The sequence below is a fragment of the Ictidomys tridecemlineatus genome, chromosome 4, assembly GCF_052094955.1.
Source record: "Ictidomys tridecemlineatus isolate mIctTri1 chromosome 4, mIctTri1.hap1, whole genome shotgun sequence".
NCBI classification, from domain to species: Eukaryota; Metazoa; Chordata; class Mammalia; order Rodentia; family Sciuridae; genus Ictidomys; species Ictidomys tridecemlineatus.
In genome coordinates, this window is record NC_135480.1 from 3503824 (window position 1) to 3526694 (window position 22871).

At 61.0% G+C, this 22871-nt stretch overlaps 1 protein-coding gene across 1 annotated transcript; it reads right to left on the reverse strand.

Moving 5' to 3' along the window:
* Positions 1–227: 227 nt before the first annotated feature.
* LOC144376946 (uncharacterized) lies at positions 228–12640 on the reverse strand. Its single transcript, XM_078045399.1, has 2 exons — positions 12227–12640; positions 228–1547 (listed from the first exon to the last, which is right to left on the reverse strand). The coding sequence occupies exons 1-2, from the start codon at positions 12513–12515 to the stop codon at positions 922–924; spliced, it is 915 nt and encodes a 304-aa protein (XP_077901525.1). The 5' UTR covers positions 12516–12640; the 3' UTR covers positions 228–921.
* Positions 12641–22871: the final 10231 nt, after the last annotated feature.

Here is a 22871-nt window from a genome sequence, read left to right on the forward strand (position 1 = left end):
CAGCAGAGGGTGAAGGAGGCCAGGGAGGGGAAGGAAGGAATGAGCTCCCCGACTGCGGAGATCCAGCCCCCGGCAAGCATCCCGGGCAAGGTCAAAGCTGCAGAAGCTGCCTGAGCTGAGCTCCGCGTCTCTCCTGTGACCGGGCAATGCACAAGATCACTTGTATTTAGGCACTGGCAACAGACACTGGAAATTAAAATGAAAAACCCAGGAATAACATGTTAAAGTAGCATCAAAGTAGAGGAGATACTTGGTTTAATCTGACAAAATAGCTAAAGCGTCCATTTGCTTAAAATGCAAATGTGGAGGTCAAATGAGCCCTTGATAAATGGAGCGCTAGATGGATTCACGCATGGGAGCTCCGTATTGTCAAGATGTCGATTTTACCCACACGGATCCATATGTTCAATGCAGTCCCCAGCCAACACCCCAGCGGGCTTCGGGGATGGAAAGGACAAGCTAATTCTGAGTCCACACAGAAAGGCTAAGTGACCAGAGGGGCAAGCGAGTGGGATTTTGAAAAAGAATGGGGCTGGACAGCCCCGGCACTTGACTCCGGTCCCTCTAGAAGCTGCAGGGGCAAGGCGGCACAGAACTGGCGTTGGCAGAGAGCAGGCCCGCAGATCGAGGGACCGAACGAGTCAGGAACCTGACAGAGATGCGGAGATCCAGACGGCAATCCAGCTGGGGAGAGGGCAGCCCGTTCAGCAGTGGAGCCGCAGTCCAGCCCACCCACCAGCCAACCATGGACAGCACTGACCCACAGGGGCTGGGGAGGGCCGGGGCGGCCGCCTGCTGAGTCCCGGGCAGGCCTTGGGTGTGGGCATGTCCTACGGCTTGATGTGATGGCCCCTGGCCTGTGAAACTCACGGGACACGCGGAAAGAGTGAACTCAGAGCAGAACATGCAGAGGACTGCATGTCAATGGGACCAGGAAAGGACTGTGAGTGACAGCAGCCACCTGAAGACGCCCACGTGGGCTGTGTGTCCATGCAGAGGACGTGCGTGCCCAAGACTCTCTGGCTGGGAACTCTGGAGAAGGCCCGGTGAGTGCTGGTCAGCCTGGCCCTCTTCAGAGCTGCCTGCGGTCCTGTAGTCATGGGGCCTGGTCATCAGGGTGGCCTGGGGCCCCAGGCCCTTGAAAGCTATGGCTCTGGGACAGGCAAAGGGCCCACAGACACTGGTCATCAGGTGAGGGTGGTAGGAGCCCAGCCGGGCCAACTCAGAGGCAGGAGGCCGCCGTGTAGAAAGCCACCGTGCTGCAGGCCTCTGCTGGCCACTGTGGGGCCCACAGGATGGCAGAGGCTGACCGGCATGGCCAGTGGGCACCCTGAGCGTCCAGCAGGGTGATGACCGCAGTGCTGTCCTGGGTCGAGTGAGAGGCCCACACCGCAGGAGGAGCTTGGACCAGGTGTAGACTTGGATCAATCTGGCGCTCAGGTGACCATAGTGGTGTTTTAGAACGGATCTTTCTAGTTGTATGAAAACTGCATCGGGGTCCTGGTGGGGGTTGTGATGACTCTGAGGTTTGGAATCCCCTTTCAGGACTGTAAATGTAAACATTTAGGATTTTCACACTGAGTTTCTGGCCTCTGACAACCTGAGACTAGAATAGCATCACCCAGCAGAACTTTCTGGAATGGTGACAGTGTCCTGTGAGCTACATGCAACAGACACCAGCCATAAACTGCTACTGAGGACGTGGGATGTGGCTGGTGTGACGAGGAGCTGAGTTTTAGTGCTCATTTAAATGGCCCCCTGTGGCCTGTGGCTGCAGTATGGACGGCACAGAGCTGGACTCTTGGAAGTTAGAGACCTCTTGCTCTAGACAGGTGCCTGGTTGGTGGCAGGAGGAGCGAGTGGCCCATTCAGACGTCAGTAGGAGCCGAGGCGATGGCAGAGTCAACACTATCCCTGCCGGGACCCTGATGCGGTTTTCATAGAACTAGAAAGATCTGTTCTAAAACTCACCTCGAAGCTCCCTAGAAAGTGGACCAGAGCTGGAGGCCTCGCACGTCCCGATTCCGACCTTACCAAACCGCCCCGGTCACCTGAGCGCCAGGTGCTGGCACCCAGACAGACGCACAGGCTGGGGACAGAGTGGCGAGCCCAGAATAAGCCCTGGAGCTTGCGGTCAGTTGACTTTCAACAACAGTGCCCAGGCTATTCAGTGGGAAGGACGGTCCCTTCCACAAACGGTCCTGGGAGAACTGGATGTCCATGTGCCAAAGAAGGGAGCCGTACCCTCCCTGACACCTGGTGCAGGAACCAACCCCAAGTGGGTCTAAGATCTAGCTATATGGGTGGAACCTGCCGGAACCTGAGGGAAAACAGGAAAGCTGCCCTTGTGGACCTGGTGCTGATCCCTTGGCTAATGACCTAAAGGCACAGGCGACAAGAGGAAAGAGACGAGGTGGATTGTCATGAGATTCCAGACAGTGAGCAGAGGAGAGGGGTCAGGTGACCAGGGACTCCTTGGTTCATGTTCGTGGGGGACCACGTCCAGATGTACGAATGGGCAAAAGTCTTGAGCAGACATTTCTCCCCAGGAGACACACGAGTGGACCCCAGGTGAAGAAGACGCTTTGCATCACTGGCCATGGGGGAGATGCAGACTCAGAGGACCAGAGATGGCCTCTGCTGCCCACCAGCATGGCCTAGACCCCCAAAAGAGCCCCTCGGCCTGGGTCCCCACAGGTGCCTGAGCAGTGCTCAGGGCATCTGGCCACTGGCTGCTTCTCCACGGGCTCAGTGCCCCTGGCTTGGTGGCTCGTCATGGGCTCACTGTGCCGTGCGGGTAGGGGGGAGCTGCTGGGTCCCCAGGTGCCCTGGGCTGGGACGGCTGGGGAGGAAAGTCACTCTGAGGCTCCCAGCTAGAGAGGGTGCACCTGAGCCCGGGGAGCCGCAAGGGGACGGGTGCGGGTGGTCCTTGTCCAAGTCATGGAGGACACCCTGGGGAGCCCAGGGCCTGAGGGTTGTCCTGTGAGTTGGTGACTTCTTGCTCCCTCTGCACATGGCTCATCCATGGCCTTATCACAGTGTCAGAGACTTGCTGTCACTGCCCGGTGCTGCTGGCCACCAGGCCATTGGTCTTGGTGATATGGGGATTTGGAAATTGAAATGTCACAAGCTCTGGCCCAGGTGGCAGGCCCAGGCACAGGACTGCACTTTTATCTCCAGTGAACTCGCACCCACAGGCCACTCCTGCTGCTGGCCTGGCCCTGAGACCCCAAGCCCCTGAAAGATGACCAGTGGTAAGTCCATACTTCCTGGAGGCAGGAAGGTCAGGCCACCATGGAGAGCACCACTGTGCGCCCACCCCCCCTGGGGCTGTGACCTGTGGGCACCATTGCTACCTGGTGGAGGAGGACATGAGGCTCAGAGAGGTCCAATGACTTGTCATGGGTCCCACAGCCCCAATGGCAAAGGAGGGGCTCAATTCCAGACTTGTTTGTGGGGAGCCATCTCGGCCTGGGGGCTGCTGACCCTGTGTGTACACAGGTGAAGGTGAACACCACCTGGGCAGGTGAGAAGCCTAAGGATCCTGGGTGACGGCGGCTGTGAGCTCCTGAGTTCTCCAGCACTGGCCCTTAGCCAGGAACCCCTGAAAGGCCCTTCGTATACGCCTTTAGGGGACCCTCATTGCGTTGTTATTGGGACACGTGGTACAGACACGTGTGTGGTGTGCACGTGTGTCTATGTGCGTGTACACATGTGTACAAATGAAATTTCACTTTTAGATCACGTCAGAGAGATAGAGTGTGCCTCTCACGGGAAGGGACAAACCTAGTCACGCTGTGCCTGAGCTCTCGGGACAGAGCGGGGCTGGGAGAGGCCGCAGCTGCAGGTCTCGTGGACATGAAGGGAACGAGGTGCTGGTGTTGTTTAGAGGACCCGCAGGCAGGCCCGAGGAGTCAGAGGCTGTAACCCGCTCTACAGGAGGGAAGTCCAGCGCGGGCTCCCCATGTCTGTGCGGAAAGGTCCCTGCTGGCCATGTCACTCGGGTGAAAGTGCCACTGAGTGGGGAGATGGCTTCCAACACTGATGTCCGAGGAGGACCGCTAAGGGCACTGCTGTGACAAGTGCTCCAGCACACCGTGGAGGTTTGCTTCTCATGGTCTGGAGGCTGGAGTCCAAGGTCAAGGGCTGGAGGTCGGGTGTCTGGGGAAGGCTGCTCTCTGCTTCCGAGATGGAGCCTTGTTCTGGGCCTTTGGAAGGGTGGGCACGTGTCCTCCATGGAGGGGGAATGGAAGGACTCACAGGGGCCCAACCGCTTCCATCAGGCCCTTCCACAGTGGCCTGTCCACCTCTGCAGCAGAGCCTTGCACCCTGAGCACCTCCCAGAGGACCCACCTCCCAGTACCGCTGCCCTGGAATGACGCTTCCAGCACATGACCCTGGGGGACACGCCCTGACCAGGGCAGGGTGTTTCTCCAGTAAAGATTTCACTAAGGAAAACAAACTTGAGCCCGACCCGGTGGTACCTACCTGTGACCCCAGCTGCTTGGGGGGCTGGGGCACGAGGGTCCCAGGAGCTGGGCCCAGGGCAGGTTCCTTTCTATTTTCATTGGCTCTAAGGACAGTGCGTGATCGGTGGGGAGGCCCCAGCCATGGTCACCATATCTGCACATGGGAGTGTGTGGGTCTTTGCACGTCCACTGAGACTCCAGGCCCCCAGAATGGAGGGGCTGGTTTTCTGTCTCCAGCTAGGTTTCCATGAGGCACTGGTCACCAGCAGTCTCTGTGACAAGGACCTGAGAGCCCACAAGATTAGAGTCACTGATTGCAGGCTCCAGGGCGTGTCTGGAGGGGCCAGGGAACCAGCATTTCCAACAGGGCCTCCAGGAGATCCTTGTACTTATTCAGTGGAAGAACCACAGCTCCAGGAAGGCTGAACCAGAAAGGGAAGTTTCCGGAAGTTGCCTGTGGAGGAGTGGATCCCAGGAGGCTGGGAGCAGCCTGGAGCCTGGGGTGAGCTCTCGGTGAGCTGCACTCACCAGGATGCCGGGTGCACGCAGGAGCTCGTTGGTCCTGAGCCAGGGGTGTTTGGAAGGAAGACTCCAGGGTGGAAAGCCGTGTCCTCCCTCCCTGCGTCCCTGGCGCCCTCCTCTGTGAGCCGCGTGCCCAGCCTGGACCCCCTGCACTCCTGTCCTCCCAGCTCTGGGCCCGCGCCTCCTCCTGGAAGCCCTCTGGATCTGCTCTCAATTCTGCACAGCACCCAGAATTGTGTGTGATTGTGGCAATAATGGGGGACACAGCCCCCAGGCGGGTTTGTCCTCCAGGCCCTGGGGAGTGTGGGCACTTACTGGGCCTCCAGGTCCTGCAGAGGCCAAAGGGTTCTAGAGAGGATGGGTGCCGGCAGAGGGGCTCCGATACCCATGACCCTTGGGCACTTTTGCTCTGTCGGCCTGGTCCTGTGGTTTATCTGGGTGCAGTGTGGGGGGTCTGCAGTGCTCCCGGTGTTCGTGGCCCTGGGTGGTGCAGATGTGCACACTGGCTGCGAGCATCCTGCCTGGGAACACTTCCTGCCAGGCACCTGCCACCTGGGCCCCACCTCCCCCGGGGCTCAGGACTGCCCCTTGGTAGCCAGACCCCAAAGGCCTCCAGCAGGTGGGCCAGAGACGGTCAGTCCTGCAGAGGTGGGGCAGGCAGCCCCTCCCCTGGTCACGGCCACCACCCTCCTCAAGTGGCGTCACTCAGGTCCTGTGCTTCGAAAGTCCTTCCTTTCCATGCAGCCAAGTCTCATGCCAGGCTGGCTGCAGGCCTCCAGGGGTGGGGAGAGGGTCTCCCTACAGCCCCAGGCTCCTACCCAGCTGGGGGTGGGCAGGCGTGGCCTTCCTAGGAGAGGACATGCACAGCCAGGCTGGGGACCTGGATGGCACCAGCTCCCTCTGGTAGCTGGACACCCCCAAGCTGGGCAGGGGAGCCACAGGGACCCAGCTCAACTCAGCTCATTCCCTGAGTCGGGACCTGGTGACCCCAACCTGCCACGCAGTGCAGTGGATAGGAGCTGGAGGGAGAGACGGCTCCACCCTCCTGGCCATCCGGAAGGTCACGGTGGGCTGGAGTTGGCTGCTGTCCCTTGAGAAGCAGGAAGTGGGTGGGGGTGGGTTCGTGGCCCCCAGGGCACATGCGCCCACGCTGGGCTCCTATAACAAGTCCCTGGGGCCAAGAGTTGTGCGGGCGAGACCCCGCTCCACGCTGCCGGGACTCCAGCTCCAGGCCCGGGGCGGGGACGGGTTGCACCAGGCCCAGTAAGGGAAGTCCTGCCAGGGACTCTGGGGGAGCCCTCTTCCTCTGGGGACCCAGATAGGGATTCGCTTTGGGGAGTAAGATGGGGGCCTGGACGTTGCAGAAAAGGACCAGCCTCCGAAGGACTGGCCCTGCCCCACCTTCCGAGGTACACGCACTTAACACCGCGTGGGCGAAGGGGCGACCTAAAGGGACTCCGGCCCACGCCAGCCCCCTCTTCCCACTGGGCCCCTTTCCCACTGGACCTGGGCACTCTCCAGCAATTTCTGGCCAGGGTGACCCTTAATCTCCATGCTCCCGTGGATCCTTCCTGGCAAACAGGAAGGAAAGAAAGAGGGACTGGGCAGGTGGCCACTCTCCTGGCTGCAGGGGTTTATCTTGAGTCTCCTCAGAGTCTGGTAAGTACTTACCCCGCACTGACCCCTACCGGGAGCAAGGGACATGGCTCTGGGGAGGAGAGGGAAGCCCGCACCTGCTGGGACGAGGACCACCAGGCTCCTCAGGGGCTGGAGCACGGGGCTTCTCAGAGGGCCCCAGCCTTAAGTCTCCCTGTTGGTGTGTGAGCAGGGCTAGCAGGGGATGTCACCTCCTGCACACCTGCTGGCCCTGCTCACCTGTGGGCGGCAGCTGGCGTGGGTCCTCTGCCTCCCACCCTGGACAGGCCTGGGCTCCTTGAGTGGAAATTTCAGTCTCCTCAAGCCTGAGCTCTGGGGAGGTGTGAGGCTGAGGTGCCGTCTGCTGGCCAGACCCCACTCCTGTCCGGCCTTCCTCGCCCCTCGAGTCCCTGTGCTGGCCACGGGACAGAGCCAGAAGGAGAGTTGGCAGGGAGCCGTCCGGTCCACCCAGGACGGTGGCTGGCATCCGCCCTGTGGGCCTCACTGCTCTTGCTCCAGGGGTGCCCCAAGGACAGTTGAGCCAAGGGCAGCCTGGACCTGCAGGGTGGCAGGCTGGAAAGTCCCCAAGGTGGCCCCAGGTGGATCCATCCGGAAGCCAATGGACTGGGTCCAGCCTGGCCTTTTCATCCTTCCAGGTGGACCCCCATGTCAATGCAGGCAGGCGCCGCCAGGGCCCCTGTGGCTGGCTGCACTGGGCTGGGTTCCCAGGTTGTGGGCTGAGCTTGCAAACTGGGCCATCTGGTGAGAGGTGAGATGGCGTCCCCGTGGGGGCCCCAACCCCACACGACTGGCCTCCTTCTGGACAGGGAAGTTCGGACACAGGAGCCCCAGGGGTGGCCAGCCTGCAGCCTCGAAGGGAGCGGGCGCTGGAGCTGGGACCTTGCCTCCTTCAGTTGTTGAAGCCGCGAGCTGTGGGGTGAGTCGCGGCTCAGGAGATGAGGGCACAGACCTTAGGGTGGCTGAGTACAGCCGGAGGTGCCCGAGGCTGGGTCAAGAGCCTGGGGCCTGGGAGGGCTGATGGGCGGAGAGCAGGTGGGGAAGGGCGAAGAGCGCTGCTGCTGGAGAGCAGCCAACAGGCTCCGTGGCCCCTTCCTGTGGCTGCCCCCTCTCTACTAGCCAAGCCCTCTCACAGGTGGAGGCCCAGGGATTGGGAGGGGCAAGCTGTCACTGAGCCAGCGGCTGGACAGGGGTCAGTGCCAGGAAGCCCACTCTGCTCTGCCCAGACAAGGGCACTGGACGTGGCCTGCCGCAGGCACCAGTGCTGGGGCCAGGCCTGGCGGAGGAAGCTGCTGACCCTCGGCTTGGCCAGGCCCAGTGTTACCTCCAGGCTGCCGGGAGCCAGGCCATGGAGCCTGGGGAGCTCTGCCCATGCTGACCATGGCAGAAAGGGACCCTCCTCCGGGCTGCCACTCGGTGGGCAAATGGCAAAAATGAGGGTGGGGCCTGGAGACCCGGGCAGCAGCCCCTCCCCACTCTCTGTCCTTGGGGGGCAACAGCTTTGCCCCTCCTTGAATGACTGGGACAGCCCTCAGGTCCTGGCCTGGAGGCAGAGCTGAGAGGAGACCAGGAGGCCCTGGCAGATGGGAGCTGGGGCCATGGCCTCCCGCGGGCAGGGGTCTGGAGAGACGGTGTTCAGGTGACAGGGACGAACTGCAGCCAGCCAAGGACAGCCCGCCCCAGAGCTGGCTCTGACTCAGCCAGCCTGCCAGGGTGTGGAGTTCACCTGCAGAAGCAAGGCCCAGAAGGTGACCCAGGATGTGTCCTGAGTCTCAGGGTCACCCTGGCACCCTGCAGCCTCCTCTGGCTTGCAAGCTGCGGTGTCCTTGTCCCTGCACCAGCCCCACCCTGGGGCATGCAAGGAGGAGGAGGCAGGTGTGGGGCTCAGCCTTGTCCGCCCATGTGCGGGGGTCCATGAGGCAGCTGGGGCATCCCACTGCGCGGTGCAGGCTCCGGGGCACGAGGTGGTCCCTTGACGAAGGGAGGCAGGGCCTGGGCGCTGGGCTTGGGGCTGCCCAGCCCCCCCTATTTCCCCTCCCGCATGAGCCCCGCTCTCCCAGCGGACGCCGGTCCAGCTGCACCTGTACTCCTGCTCCTGTCCGCTCCCGGAGCCCCTGCCCGGCCATCACCACAGACTGCTGGGCAGCCACACTCAGGATTTCAGATTCTGCTTGGCCTAGTTGCTACTCCCTGCTCACCTCCTCTCTGTATGGCCAAGGTCACAGGATCCGGTCAGAGGCAAAGGAGATGTCGAGGAACTGGAGGACTGTGAGCCAGGTCCCCGCGGGACAGCACAGCAGGTCCTCCCTGAGGCCAGCAGAAACAGTGATCGGGCCCAACAGGGGCCCTGCAGGGCACAGGCACAAGAGTGGGGGATAAGCAGAACGGATGTCCCCCTCTTCTGTGGACCGCAAAGTGCCTTTGGGGATGCCTGGGTGTCACCTCTGCTGGCATCTGGGTATCCCACCAACTCAGACCCAGAGCTGGTCACTACAAGACTTGGAAGATCCCACCCCTTGGGGATAGCAGCCTGGGCACAGCCCAGGGGGGGCCCTGGAGAGCCCCGTGAGCAGCTGTGTCTTTGTGGGACGACTCTGTCGTAAGCGCGGGAGGGCGGGGTGGGCCTGGCTCTACCTGGGCCTCTGTCCAGGAGTCCAGGAACATTTTTCTTGCCCGGTCCCATGAGCATGTGTCTTGGGTCCACACGTGTTTTGAGAACCACCAGAGCACCTGAGACTCCATCTGTGGGCTCCCAGTGGCGAGTAGAAAATGCAGAATTGAAACTAACACAGGTCCAGTGATACCTGGTCACGGTGACGGACACTGGTACCCCCGACCACAGCAGCGTGATTCTCACACAAACAGGTGACCACAGTTACTGTCATCCCACACACAGGAAAACAAGGCCGGAAGGACCACAAGTGCCCGCCCAGGGACATGTAGCGGGAAACACCAGGGTGCCCAGGTCCCAGAGCACGGCCCTCATCCCACTGTGCCTCCCCACGAGGCCTGTCCCCTCAGTGGCTGGGTCTGACCGGGCTCCACAGCACCTACAGACACGTTTGTCACTCCTGACCGTGTGCGGGGCTGATGGCGGCTGTGCCAGCACGGGCTGCTGGCTCTCACTGGCCCATCTGTTGGGACTCACCGGACCCTGCAAGCCTGGGGGAACTGGCAAAGCCAGGACCCAGGGGCCAGAGGGGGTCTTCAAGGAGACTGGAGAGGTCCCCGGGCCAGGGGTACACACGGGGTCACAGACCACGGTGCAGGTCACAGTGCTTGGACCCTGCCCACCTGTCACCCCAAGGCACTGCCTGCCTGCCCCCGGGGGCCTCCTCAGGCTCCTGGGAGGACTGAAGGGACAGGAGGCAGGGGCTGGCGGCTGTCCCGTGGGCTCCCGCTCCCCTCTGGCTGGTCCTGCTCGTTCTCTGCCCTCGCTGCTCGTGTGAACAGGAGACAGCGGGGAGAGCGGCCAGTGGAATGGGGCTCCTTGCTCTCTGAGGACCCAGGGGTCGCAGGCCCAGGAGCAGGCTTCTCTGCCGTGGGGACAGACAGTGGGAACGGCAGCCTCACTGTGAGCTGGCTGGGGCTGCCCGCAGCGGGCACACAGGGAGAAAGTGGGATAGTGGGCAGAGACCCAGCAGGGCCCCGGCATGACCCCAGGCTGCCCAGCATCTCCCAGACAGACCCTACCAGGGGCCTTGGGGCAGAGGACAGCAGGGACCCAGGGGACCCCATGTTCTCAGCTTGAGACTCAGCCACACCTTAGGAACTGGGGGTCCCCAGTGGTGACACGTGACCTGCTCGTTCCTCCACCTTCCCAGAGTGGGTGGTGGCCTGATCCCGGACTGGTGCCCAGTCCAAGGCAAGTGGGTTTCACGTAGCCAACCACAGGGCTCAGGCTTTGGGGGGCCCTCCTGTCCTCAAGCCTCAAGAGCAAGGGGCCCCATTCCACTGGCCGCTGCTCCCCACTGTCTCCTGCTCACACGAGCAGTGAGGAGGGCAGAGAAGGAGCAGGGCCAGCCAGAGGGGCAGCTGGGGCCTGGAGTCCAGTGCGGGCCTTCTCCCACTTTGCAGATAAGGAGACTGAGGCTCAGGGAGTCTCCATGCTCCTCTGTGGCCACACAGCCAGGACCACGCCAGCTCCTCAGGCTCCCCCCTTGGTCCTTGGCCAGTGCTGGCTGCCTTGTCCCTGTGCTGTCCTGTCTCAGCCCTGCAGGGGGACTGCCTGGAGGAGGCATCGGGTCTCTCCTCCAGGACCCCTGGAAATGCCCCTCCAGGGAGCTGCACCTGCTGGCCAAGCTCCTGCCCATTTGCTGGGCCCTCCCCTGGCACCAGGACCAACAGCAGGAGGGAAAACACCTTGACCCCCACAAGCCAGGCGAGTCTGCGCACCCTGCGCGACACCCGAACCCCCGGGCAGGGCGTCCATGAGGACGAGTCGCAGGGCGTGTTACATAAATGCCAGTGGGGAGCCAGCAGTGGCTGCTGCCCTGGCCTGTGGTCACCTGAGGTGACCGCCTCGGCCTTTGCCAGCACCCATGGTGCTTTTCAGTGGGCACCACTACGCAGATCCCTCGGACACGGGAAGAAGCAGAATCCAGGAAAAGCCAGGCACTCTGCAGGAGGCAGCGGGGGACCCACCTGGCCTGCCCTTTCCCCGCACGCCAGGTGGCCCCAGCTCCCCTCACATGACAGGCAGCAGGAGGCCGACCTCGCTGGCCCTCAAGTGCCCCCCACGTGCCCTTTGGGGAAAGCCTGGAGCCTGGCTGGGCCTTTCTCAGTAGCCTGAGTCAGAAGTGCCACTGTCCTGCCCACACAGCCCAAGGCCCTGGGCAGCAGGGTCAGGAGCCCTCCCTCAGGGGTGTCTGAGCCAGTCTGGGAAGCTGGCCCTGCTGACCCTGGTGTGCACCCAGGGCCGCTGTCTGCACTAAGAGTCTGGCCACATTCTCAGCCAGTTCAGGGCTGTGGAGATGCCTCCTGACCACCTGACCACCCTCTAATTCCTCCTCATCTGCCAGCAGTATCAGGTCAGGGATTTAGAAATAGCCCCTTTGAAGCCTCTCTCAAAGAGCCGCTGAGAGCAAGTAGGGAAGTCAGACGCAGACGGCACAGAGACACTTCAGCAGGGACCCCGTGCAGCGAGCTCTACACCCTGGGTCCCTAGCCAACCCTGGAGGGCTGCAGGGGCCCCTCACCACCTGGCAGGGTGCTGGCCGAGGTGGCAGGAGCCGCCTGGAGGAGGGAGTGGGCCAGGCTGTGGGTGCAATGCAGCATCTGGCCCGGGACCTGCTGCACCTGCCAGCACCTGCCGGAGCGGAGGGGAGGGCAGCACCCTGGCCCCAAGGGCCAGGTGTACCCCCAGGGAATTCTGAAGTCAGCAGGGAACAGCAAAGGCTGGCGGGAGGGGCTGCCACCCCCAGGGCAAGCCCCGCCCCTTCCCCACGTGGTTCCAGACCTCAGGTCCAGTGTCCACAGTGGTGGAGAGAGCTACGCCCGCAGTGTGGCCTCCGAGGGGACCCCCTTCCCAGGCAGGTGGGAGCTCCAACACGGGCGGGGCCGGGCTGCCCGGCGGTACTCACCGTGCAGCAGGGCATGAGGGCGGCGGGCTCCCTCCTCCGGGCTGGTCCTCCAGAGCTCGCTCAGCTCTGCCGGCCCCAGTGGGCTGTGCCTGCCGAGTGGGCTGTACCCGCCCAGCGGACCCTCAGCCAATGGCAGGGACCCGGCCGCCCCGCCCCCTGGCGGACGCTTTGTAATGGGACCCTGCTGGGCTGGTCCTGATGGAGTAACAGTGTCCTGGCCACCGCAGGTGTGGCAGGAACCCCACAGCCAGGGGTGGCGGCCAGCCAGGGCTGAGGGGTCTCCCTGCATGAGACGGTAGCTCTCAGGGTGTCTCAGAGACTTGCATCCCTACAGGTGCCGTGTCTGGGGCCAGCTTTCCCCTCCAGGAGGACCAGGACTGCAGCATCCTCCAGGCCACCGGGCAGACTGGTTGCAGGCAGGGCTGCAGTGGGGAGCGGGGTGGGGAGTGTGCAGTCTGGGTGTTACCTAACACCGGGAGCAGCTGCTTCCTCTGCAGCGGGTGTATCTGGGGCCTGCAGGGGGAGGCACACCGCCCACTGTTAAACATGAGAAGACCCCCCTGCCAGGCTTCCCATGGCCTTTGGTGGCCTTTCTCTTCAGGGACAGGTAGGCAAAGCCTGAGGCACACATAGGGTCAGCATGCCTAATGTCACACAGCAAGGTAGGGGCCCATGGAATTCTGGCCCTTTCTAGTGTTATTCCCAAAGCCTGAGCACCCAGCTCCCTCCCAGCACGATGCCCAGCTCAGCGCAGCCCAGTGCAGCCCAGCTGTGCCCAGCCCAGCCCAGCCCAGCCCAGCCCAGCCTAGCTGTGCCCTGCTCAGCCCAGCCCAGTCCTATAGGGAGGGAAGGGCTGCAGAGCTGGGTCAAGAGGCTCTAGGGGCCACAAAGGTGGAGGTGGCCCCAAAGGCTTCTTATGGGCAGTTTCCAGGAAAGCAGCTGGACAATGACTTCAGTGCCTCTCCAGCATGTGTCAGCAGAGCTGTCCCTGGCCCTCTGATGTGGGCATCTCTGCCTCCCATGTGCTAGTGTGGGGCGGGGCCAGGACAATTCCTGGGCGGCAAACCTCGCAGCACCCAGGAGATTGGCCATGGTCAAAAGACCCCAGGCTGCAGAGAGCAGCTCAGAGCGACCACCTGGGTGGCTGGCCCTGCCCTGGCCCCTCTGCCCAGCACATTCTTATAAACATGAGGCTGGGGCCACTCCTTTGCCCAAACTTGTCCCATTGGAAAGGAAACAGAAGACCACGGAGGCCTTAGCCTGGGCGTGGACAACCACTGGCACCTCTGGACAAAGCACTGCGGGTGGGGGACTCTGTGTCTCAGTGTATCCTCCTCAGGGGGTCAGGAAGTGGACTGGAGTTCATGACATGCAGTAAGTGCTCAATCGATGCACAGTGCCATGCTCTTCCCCTCATTTGGCCCACTCGGGGACCCTTCCAGAAGGTGGCCTCTTCCATCTACAGAGGTGGAGGCAGAGTGTCCACTGACAAAGCATGCTCAGGATGGCCAGCCTGCTATCCCACGTGGGCCTTGAGGGGCAGCTCTGCAGAAGGAGGCTGCTCCGTGGTGGGCAAGACATGAGGAGTGGGTATAAGATGTCCTCTGGTCCATCTTGGGGGCTCTTGGCAATCTAGGCTTCCCGGGGCCAAGAATGCCCCGTAGGTCCTGGCCATCTTCCATCTCGTCTGACCCAACAGAGGGTGCCAACAGGACAGCAGCCCCGAGCACCATGGAGAGGGGCCAGATGGAACCTTCCAGATGTGCAGAATGCTACAGAATGGGGGCACCTGGCCATCCACCCACAGATGAGGAAGCAAGATGGCTGGCTGGGGGGCACCCAGCATGTCCTGTGGACAAGCCCAGCTCAGCTGCCCAACACAGCACCCGTGGGGACTTGCTCCCTAAACCTCGGAGGCAGGCCCTGGGACACTACTGCACAGAGTGGCTGCCTAGGCATTGGGAGTTTGGGGAGCTCCGCAGAGTGGAGCTGGGCCCTCTGCTATCCCCATATTGGTCAGGTGGACAGCAGGAGGCCTTCCGTTTGTAGAGGACAGAGGACTGCCAGTCGACGCTCAGGGAAGGCTCGCGGAGGCTCAGGGCCATCTCGGCCTCCTTTTATTAAGAAGGGCAGCCATTTTATTCTGTCTGGCAGAGAGCATAAAGCCTACTTCGCAGAACCACAGGGTTTGGCAGGAGCCCCCAATCTAGCTGGGCATGACTTGGCAGTTCTCATTTGCCAGGGAACTTGTGAGTCTGAGCCAAGAGTGAAGCCCATCTATCTTCAGGCACCCCAACCTCCCTGCCTCTCTTAGCCTCTCCACCTCCTCTCCCGGCTCTCCTCCTCCTCCTCCCCTCCCCTCGGCCTTTCCTCTCCTTTTCTCCCTTCCCTCTTCCATTCCTCACCTCCCTCTTCCTGTTGCCCCCAGCCCCTCCTTTTTTTCCTTGCCCTCTCCCACCGTGTCTGTCTGATATTGATGGTGCCAGGTTGGAAACGTGGCTCCTGCAAACCGTGAGCATGGCTGCTGAGGAGGCTGACGTCAGCACATGATTCAGAGATGGCTGTAGCTGAATCTGGAGAACCTGGAGCCCTGCTCCGTGGAGGAGGCTCCTGCTCATCTGTGGCTGAGGGGACACTGAGGGTAAGGGAGGTCACTGGGTTTAGAGAAGGCTGTGAAGTGAGGTGAGGAGCTGGAGGACGTATGGCCCCTTCCTTCCACGTTCCTTCTTCCTGGGCAGACAGTCCGTGGATGACGGTGATGATGGTGATGATGGAGACGGTGATGATGGTGACGGTGATGATAGTGACAGTCGTTATGGTAATGATGGTAATGGTGGGGCTGGGGTTGTGGCTCATTGGTGGCGCATCTGCACTCAGTTTGATTCTCAGCACTGCATATAAATAAATAAAATAAAGTTCTATCAACAAATAAAAAATATTTTTAAGAAATGGTAATGGTGATGTTGATGGTGGTGATGATGATAGTGGAGATAGTGATGGTGATGGTGGTGATAGAGAATGATGATGGTGGCTGTGATAATGGTGATGATTGTGGTGGTCTTGGTGGTGGTCATGATGATGGTGATAATGATGGTGGTGGTGGTGGTGGTGATGATGGGGATAGTGATGGTGATGGTGGTGGTGGTGGTGATGATGGGGATAGTGATAGTGAGGATGGTGGTGATAATGGTGATAGTGATGGTGAGGGTGGTAGTGATAATGATGGTGGTGATGGTGGTGATGATGGGGATAGTGATGGTGATGGTGGTGGTGGTCATGGTGATGGTGATGATGGTGATAGTGATGGTGATGGTGGTGATGATGGGGATAGTGATGGTGATGGTGGTGGTGGTGGTGATAATGGGGATAGTGATGGTGATGGTGGTGGTGGTGATGATGGGGATAGTGATGGTGATGGTGGTGGTGGTGATGATGGGGATAGTGATGGTGATGGTGGTGGTGGTGGTGATGATGGGGATAGTGATGGTGATGGTGGTGGTGGTGATGATGGGGATAGTGATGGTGATGGTGGTGGTGGTGGAGAAGATGATGATGGTGGCTGGTGCTAGTGATGGTGATGATGGTGGTGGTGGTGATGATGGGGATAGTGATGGTGATGGTGGTGGTGATGATGGGGATAGTGATGGTGAGGATGGTGGTGATAATGGTGATACTGATGGTGAGGGTGGTGGTGATAATGATGGTGGTGATGGTGGTGATGATGGGGATAGTGATGGTGATGGTGGTGGTGGTGGTCATGGTGATGGTGATGATGGTGATAGTGATGGTGAGGGTGGTGGTGATAATGATGGTGGTGATGGTGGTGATGATGGGGATAGTGATGGTGATGGTGGTGGTGGTGGTCATGGTGATGGTGATGATGGTGATAGTGATGGTGAGGGTGGTGGTGATAATGATGGTGGTGATGGTGGTGATGATGGGGATAGTGATGGTGAGGATGGTGGTGATAATGGTGATAGTGATGGTGAGGGTGGTGGTGGTGGTCATGGTGATGGTGATGATGGTGATAGTGATGGTGAGGGTGGTGGTGATAATGATGGTGGTGATGGTGGTGATGATGGGGATAATGATGGTGGTGATGGTGGTGATGATGGGGATAGTGATGGTGAGGGTGGTGGTGGTGGTGATGATGGGGATAGTGATGGTGAGGATGGTGGTGATAATGGTGATAGTGATGGTGAGGGTGGTGGTGATAATGATGGTGGTGATGGTGGTGATGATGGGGATAGTGATGGTGGTGATGGTGGTGATGATGGGGATAGTGATGGTGATAGTGGTGGTGGTGGTCATGGTGATGGTGATGATGGGGATAGTAATGGTGAGGGTGGTGATGATAATGCTGATGGTGGTAGTGGTCGTGGTGGTGATGATGGGGATGCTGATGATGGTGATGATGGAGATGCTGGTGGCGGTGGTGATGGCGATCACAGTGGTGGTGATATTGATGTGATAAATGGGTGCCGTGCAGGGCCCTTGCCTGTGGCTGAATCACTGTGTTCTCTGGGTCCTCTGCATGTCCCTCTCTGGTTCTGCAGGTGTGATGCTGATGGTGAATTTCAGAGCCTATGAGAGCCAGTGGAGGCAACATTGGGGGTGAGGAGTAGCCCCCCCAAGTCTGCTCCAGAAAGGCTTCTTTGAGGGGGATCGGCCCCTCCCTGTGCCCTTGAGCAGCCTCGTAAAGAGGTGCTAAGGAGGAGGCAGCCTTGCCAGACCCTGGCTGGCTCCAGAGGGGGGGGCTCCACCTGTCTGCCGGGCTCCTGGCGAGCTGGGCCTGGCTCGCCTCCGGAGGTTGCCCAATGTACTCCTGGCCATTAGTCCTGCCCGGACCCCTGCAGCCCCCCACCGGAAGGCCCAGGTGTTTGTCTGGGGGGCAGGGCTAGGGGCCCATCTCCAACAGGCGGAGCCTCTGGGCTCCTGGGCGCGGCAGGTCCCATGGAACCCGGGGCATGGGGCTCCACGCCTGTCGGAAAAGGACCCGGGACGCGGCGCTGGCTCCCCGCGGCGGAGCTTCACTCTGCTCTGGATCCTCCAGTCCAGCTGTGTGACCTCTGCAGGACCTGCTGGGGCCCCACCCTGGCGGGGATGTGGGTGCAGACGCATTTGCTTGCATCTCAAACACGAAGGACGTCATCATATCCACAAAGAATAGAGGGCCGCTCTTCCCGAGACACAGGCTCCTGCTCTTGTTTCCCCTGTTCACAAAAAGCTGGAGCCAAACCTCGCTTTTCTCTTCCACCTAGAAGAGGACGGTGCTGTGCAGTGACAGACCTGGATCCTGGCCGGCAGTGGAGAGGGTGTGGTGGGGCGAGGGGACGTGCCCGCCTGAGGCCCTGCCCCTCCAGCCCCTCCCACGTGGCCAGGTGATGACGTGGGACAGGTTGGCAGCTTCTGACATTTGGGGGAGGCCAGGCACCTGGATTTTATGTGGAATCCCCTTTGTTCAGGGCTACCAGCTGTTCAGAAATATTTTGATTGCAGCCAGATGCCAACAAAGATGCATGTCTGCAGACCCTGTGGGTTTGGGCCTGGCCCAGGAGGTCACCCCAGAGGACCTGCCCTTCCTCTGGGGTCTGCTGAGCTCTCCTGTCAAGAGCGGCCTCTCTGATGCTACTGGAGATGCCCAGTGCCCTCGAGGGCGAAGACCCTCGGCAGCTCCAACGGTGGGTTGGAGGAGTGGGGTCTCTTCCCCAAGCCCCCTGCCCTGTGCTGAGGCGGCAGCACGGGAGTCACTTGTGGACAGATGGGGAGTTCTGGCTGGAAAAGGTCAGCAGGTAGGACGCCAGGTTGGGGCACAGGGAGGACAGTGCAGCTGTGGGGCCTCCCTGGGCCTCGGGCAGGTTTCTTCCAGGCCTGGCCTTTCTCCCTCCTGCCCAGGAGTGTGCGCGTGGACTGGCACCCACAGAAGGAAAACGTCACCTCCGCGGGTGAGGCTTCTTGGGGAGGAGGCTCTGACTGACAGGTGAGGGGAGGGGAGACGAGCGCATTTGGTAGCAGCCTGCCCAAGGCATCCAAACTCACTTTGCATGAGTTCTGTGGACCCACTGTGCGTCTTGGGCCCCGCTCACAGCCTTTCTGATTCTCTGGACACTCCAGCATCCTGTCGGTTCGGCTCATGCAGACCTTACGTGGCACTCTCAGTGGATGACCTCACTTGATCCACACACACCTGCAAGGCAGGCCCAGGCCGCATGGGCCCTTGGGATCCAGGTGCTGTGAAGTTCAGAATTGTTACTGTCCCTCTCTGAGTCTGGTAATGGCAGAGCAGCTGATATCAGATGGACCCTCCTGCTGTTACAGAGCCACAAACCCTGGAAGAGATAAAACCCGGGGATGTGAAGTCACAAGGGAGCATACAAAACCAGGCAGAAGCTGGGACACCATCCGTATGAGTTCCCCGTAGCTGCTGTAACAAAGGACCACAAACGGAGGGGCTCCAGGCAGCACAGGCTTACCACTGAGCACTTTTGGGGCCACAGCCGGGGTGTTGGCAGCCGCACCCCTCTGGAGGCCCGGGGAGCACTGTCTTTGGCTGTTTCCGGCTCCAGGGGCTGCTTTTCTCCTGGTCTGTGGGCCCCTCTCCCATCCCCGCGGAACCTCTTCATCCCCACACGTCCCGTCGCCCACTCTGACCCGGCATGGGGCCGCCCATGACTCCAGGCCCCGGGCCCAGCTCGGGTCCTCCTGGGCATAACCTGCCTGGCTATCACTCGTGGGGCCTATTGTCTTACATCTTGGCCCCTTCAGCATGTTTGTGTCTTTGACTCTGAAGTGCGTGGTCTTGGCGACATGTGTTTGTCCGGCTGTGTTCCTGGGGAGCATGCGCACGTTACAGAGAACCTGGGCGTCTTTGGAAGGCCTTGCTCAGTCCCCCTTAAGAGCCAAGGGAAGTTGCGTAAGCTGCTCACGTTAGAGAGCGAATTAAAGCTTCCGAGGTAGAGGGAAAGGTGTGATAAGGACGAGCAGAAATCAGAGGACACAGAAGTCAGCCCAGAAAGATCCACAAGTAAAAGCCGGCTCTCTGAAGGACTGCGAGCCCCGACCAAGCCCCCGCCAGCCCAGGAGAGGGAGCCCCCGCCGCCTACACGCCCAGGAAAAGGGAGCAGCAGTCAGGTTCGACAGGCACAGGAGCCTCGCGGGGACTCCAGATACCACTTCATGCCGGCAGGCTCAAGCTCTGAGGACACGACAGACTCCTCGGGGGCAAAGACTTCCTGCAAGTGACACAGAAAAGGAACCTGAGCAGTCTGTGAGTTGAGAAATAGGACCTGAGTCGGGTGTCGTGGCCACCCCTGTGATCCCAGCAGCTCTGGAGGCTGAGGCAGGAGGACGGCCAGCTCAAAGCCAGCCTCAGCAACTTAGTGAGGCCCTCAGCACCTCAGGGAGACCCCGTCTCTAAATAAAATACAAAAAAGGGCTGGGCTGGGGCTCGGTAGTTAAGCACCCCTGGGTTCAATCCCTGGTACCAAAAAGAAAAAAATGAGAGAGGGAGAGAAAAAAATAGCAGTAGAACCTTAAACCCTAACCCTAACCCTCCAGCCCAGACACCTGCTGAAGAGCGCTGGCTTAACTGGAACTGATCAGCAAACGTCGCGAGTCGGAAGGAAGGCTGTTGCATCAACTCAGAACCAGGCAGCCACCCACAGGTCCAGGTCATTAGGAAATGGAACGGGAAGTCCCTCTGCACCGTCCTGAGACACCCAGAATTCCTGAGGAGTGGATCTTACAAGAAGTCTACAAGACACCTGTACCCAAGACCGTGGAGGACAGACGGTGGACAGCAGGCAGGCCCAGAGGGAGTGGAGGGACGCGGCCCCTCGCCAGTCGGAGACCTTGACATCCTCCAGCTCTCAGTTCTCCCCAGGCATGTCCAGGGCTCCCTCACTGGGCCCTGAGCCACGGGTCCCTCTGCTGCCCGAGGGGCTGCTTCAGCCTCTGCTCAGGCACCTGCGGAAGGGCCCCCACTCCCGTCCAGGCTGCTGGGAGACCACCTGCTGTGCCGGGGACGGCCTTCTCTCCTCCTGGCCCCACACGGCCTTCCCAAGCCTCTTCCTCCAGGAAGCCTCCCCTGCTTCCTCAGTGGGACATGGGACCCTCCCTTGGACTCCCCTAATGTTAGGGTGACCACATGATTTAACATCCAAACCAGAACTCTGGCCAGTAAAAAGGAGGCCAGGGGCACAGTCACAAACTGGGATTATCAAGGGCATGTGGGGACTAACGCCGCCTGACTGGGCTTCACACCGTCCTTGTGAGTGTGCCTGACCCTTCTCCAGACATCTCCTTGGGGATGGGAACCGCGGCAGGGACACACCCCAGCTCCAATCCAGGGTCCTGCACGGAGCAGCTTGGGTGGCCGGGCTGCGCTGTCTGATTCTGGCCAGGTGTGGGCTGTTCTGGAAGCTTCCAGACTTCAGGACCAGCCTGTCCCCTTCCCCTGCTGCACTGCAGTTGGTGGGACCAGTGATTCACTCTGCCTTGTCCTTCACCCATCGCCCATCCACCCAGCTGTCCACCTGTCCGTCCATGGGCTGGGTACCTCTGCAGCCCCTCTTCCCAGGCCCAGGAGAGAGGGGTGACTTGGCGGTGGCTCGGTGCCCTGCGGAGCCGGTCCTCTAGGGAGGACAACACAAGACTAAGTGTTGTGTCCGAGTTTGGTGGGGCCTTTGGGCGGGGGCTGCTGGGACATGGTGGTGACCTTGGTGCTCAGACAGGGCAGGCAGGCACAGGAGGGGTGGAGGACGGGGTGCCCACTGCCAGAGCCCCAGACACAAAGCAGGGCAGATGAGGCCAAGGGCAGGGGCACCAGCCGGCAGCACCTGGGCGGGCCAGGGTCAGGCAGGGGAGGCACCTGCTGCTCTGACCTTGAAGGTGAGGCCTGGCCGCCCTGTGAGGCCTCCCCACTTCATCGGGGCAAGGAAGTTTTCTGTTTTCCTTCTCAGTCTGCATCTGAGCAGTCAGGTGACTCACTGGAGGTCACCTGGCCAGAGAGCCGCCAGCAGGCAGGAGCTGGGCACTGCAGCCAGAGCCAGGAGGCTCTCCCTTCCTAGACAGACCACCCAGGGACAGCCCCAGCCCACAGCTGCTGGTGAGTTTTTTAGGACCAGGAGCGTGGCCGCTTCTCTCTGGGCCTGGGCTGGTGTCCCCGCGCCCCAGCAGCAGGCTCTGGGAGCCACAGTCCCTGTGTGTCCCCTCTGTCTAGACAGGGCTATTTATCATGAGCCCCAGACACAGCCAGCTGCTGGGCTGCCCACCTGTCCTCTGGGCACACAGATGGACAACCCCAGAGGGCCCTGCAGCTAATTCCTGGACTGAAAGCATGGGACTGACCCTGGGGCACCCTACCTTGGAAGCTGCCCCCTACTCTTATCCCATGCCCAGGACGTCTGGGGAGGAGCCATGCTCCCTCTGGGGGTCTATGGTGAAGTTGGAAGGAGGGAGGCTGTTCACACCCTTCCCAGCCTCCCCACGCTGGGGGGCCTCCCCCGCCCCAGCCCACCAGACCAACAGAGCTGGGTGACCCCAGGCTCCGGGCAGTCGCCCCAGTTCTGGGTGGACTTATGAAAGGCCAGAATCCCGCAGGGGGACATTCTCTGGGTGGGGGCTGCAGCTGAGTTTCCTTCTTTCTGTGTCTGAACCTCCCCAAGTTCCCCACAGGGAGTAACACGTTGCTTCTCTAACGAGGAAAGCACAACTTGATCCAGCAGCTCAAAGGCAGCACAGGTGTCTGCGATAACAGATTGGCAGAGCATGAAGAGAAAGGAATTTAATTTTTTTTTTTTTCTGAGGGTATGTCTTGAAAATCCCGCGAGTGGAGCCCTCTTTCACCAAAAACGAGGGCGGGCCTGTGGGCGCTCCATCTTGGTGCTCCTGCAGGACTGGAATGTTCCAACGCTGGCCACGAGGGGTCTGTCTTTTGGTTTGCGGGGGCCCCTCCTGAGCCTCAGCCCAGCCTGTGTGGGTTAAGTCATTAGAAAACCCGCAGAGTGACCTGCCCTCCGGGGGCTTCCGACTCCCCCTCCCGCCCCCGCCGTCTCCCCCCTCCTTTCCTGTGTTCTTTCTGGAACTCTGTGGGTCCAGCTGGCTAGGCACAACTGCGGTGGGGGGACCCTCGGCATGGCTACAGGTGAGCAGATGGGGGCAGGGGCCCCGCGGGGCCCTCACAGTGCACCCTGCAGGCCTGGAGGGTCCTCAGGTTCCTGAGAGGCTGGTGGGGAGGCCCAGCCTGCAGCGCGGGGTCCGCAGGGTGGTGAGGCAGCACCATCTGGTGGCCTGTGCTGGTGACACCAGGAGGCAGAGTTGGGAAGGCGGCCTGTATGGTCACCGGAGCCGTCTGTGAGTGGGACTCTGGACCTGAGGTTTTGGGGGGTGCCCACGAGGGTGAGGGAGGGGAACCAGCAACTCAGTTGAAGAATAGACTTTAGTGCAGAATCAGCTGCATGGCCCCGGGGCAGGATGTGAACATGGCCCCCTAAGGGCAACTGGGCACCTGCCTCGGAGCCAGAGGCCTGGGCTCCAGGCCATCAGCCCCCACCTTGGTGAGGGTGCCGGCTCTACCCCACGCTGCAGTCCCCCTGTGTGGGATGCAGGTGGCCGGGTGGGGAGGAGCAGACCTGGGCCTGCCTGC

Excerpts from the sequence above, each read along its gene's own strand:
- LOC144376946 (XM_078045399.1), bottom strand. The coding sequence starts at position 12,515 with ATGCAGGGAGACCCCTCAGCCCTGGCTGGCCGCCACCCCTGGCTGTGG. Across the intron at positions 1,548-12,226 it reads CCCTCATGCCCTGCTGCACG|TCCTGAAAGGGGATTCCAAA; the intron begins GTGAGTACCGCC and ends TTACATTTACAG.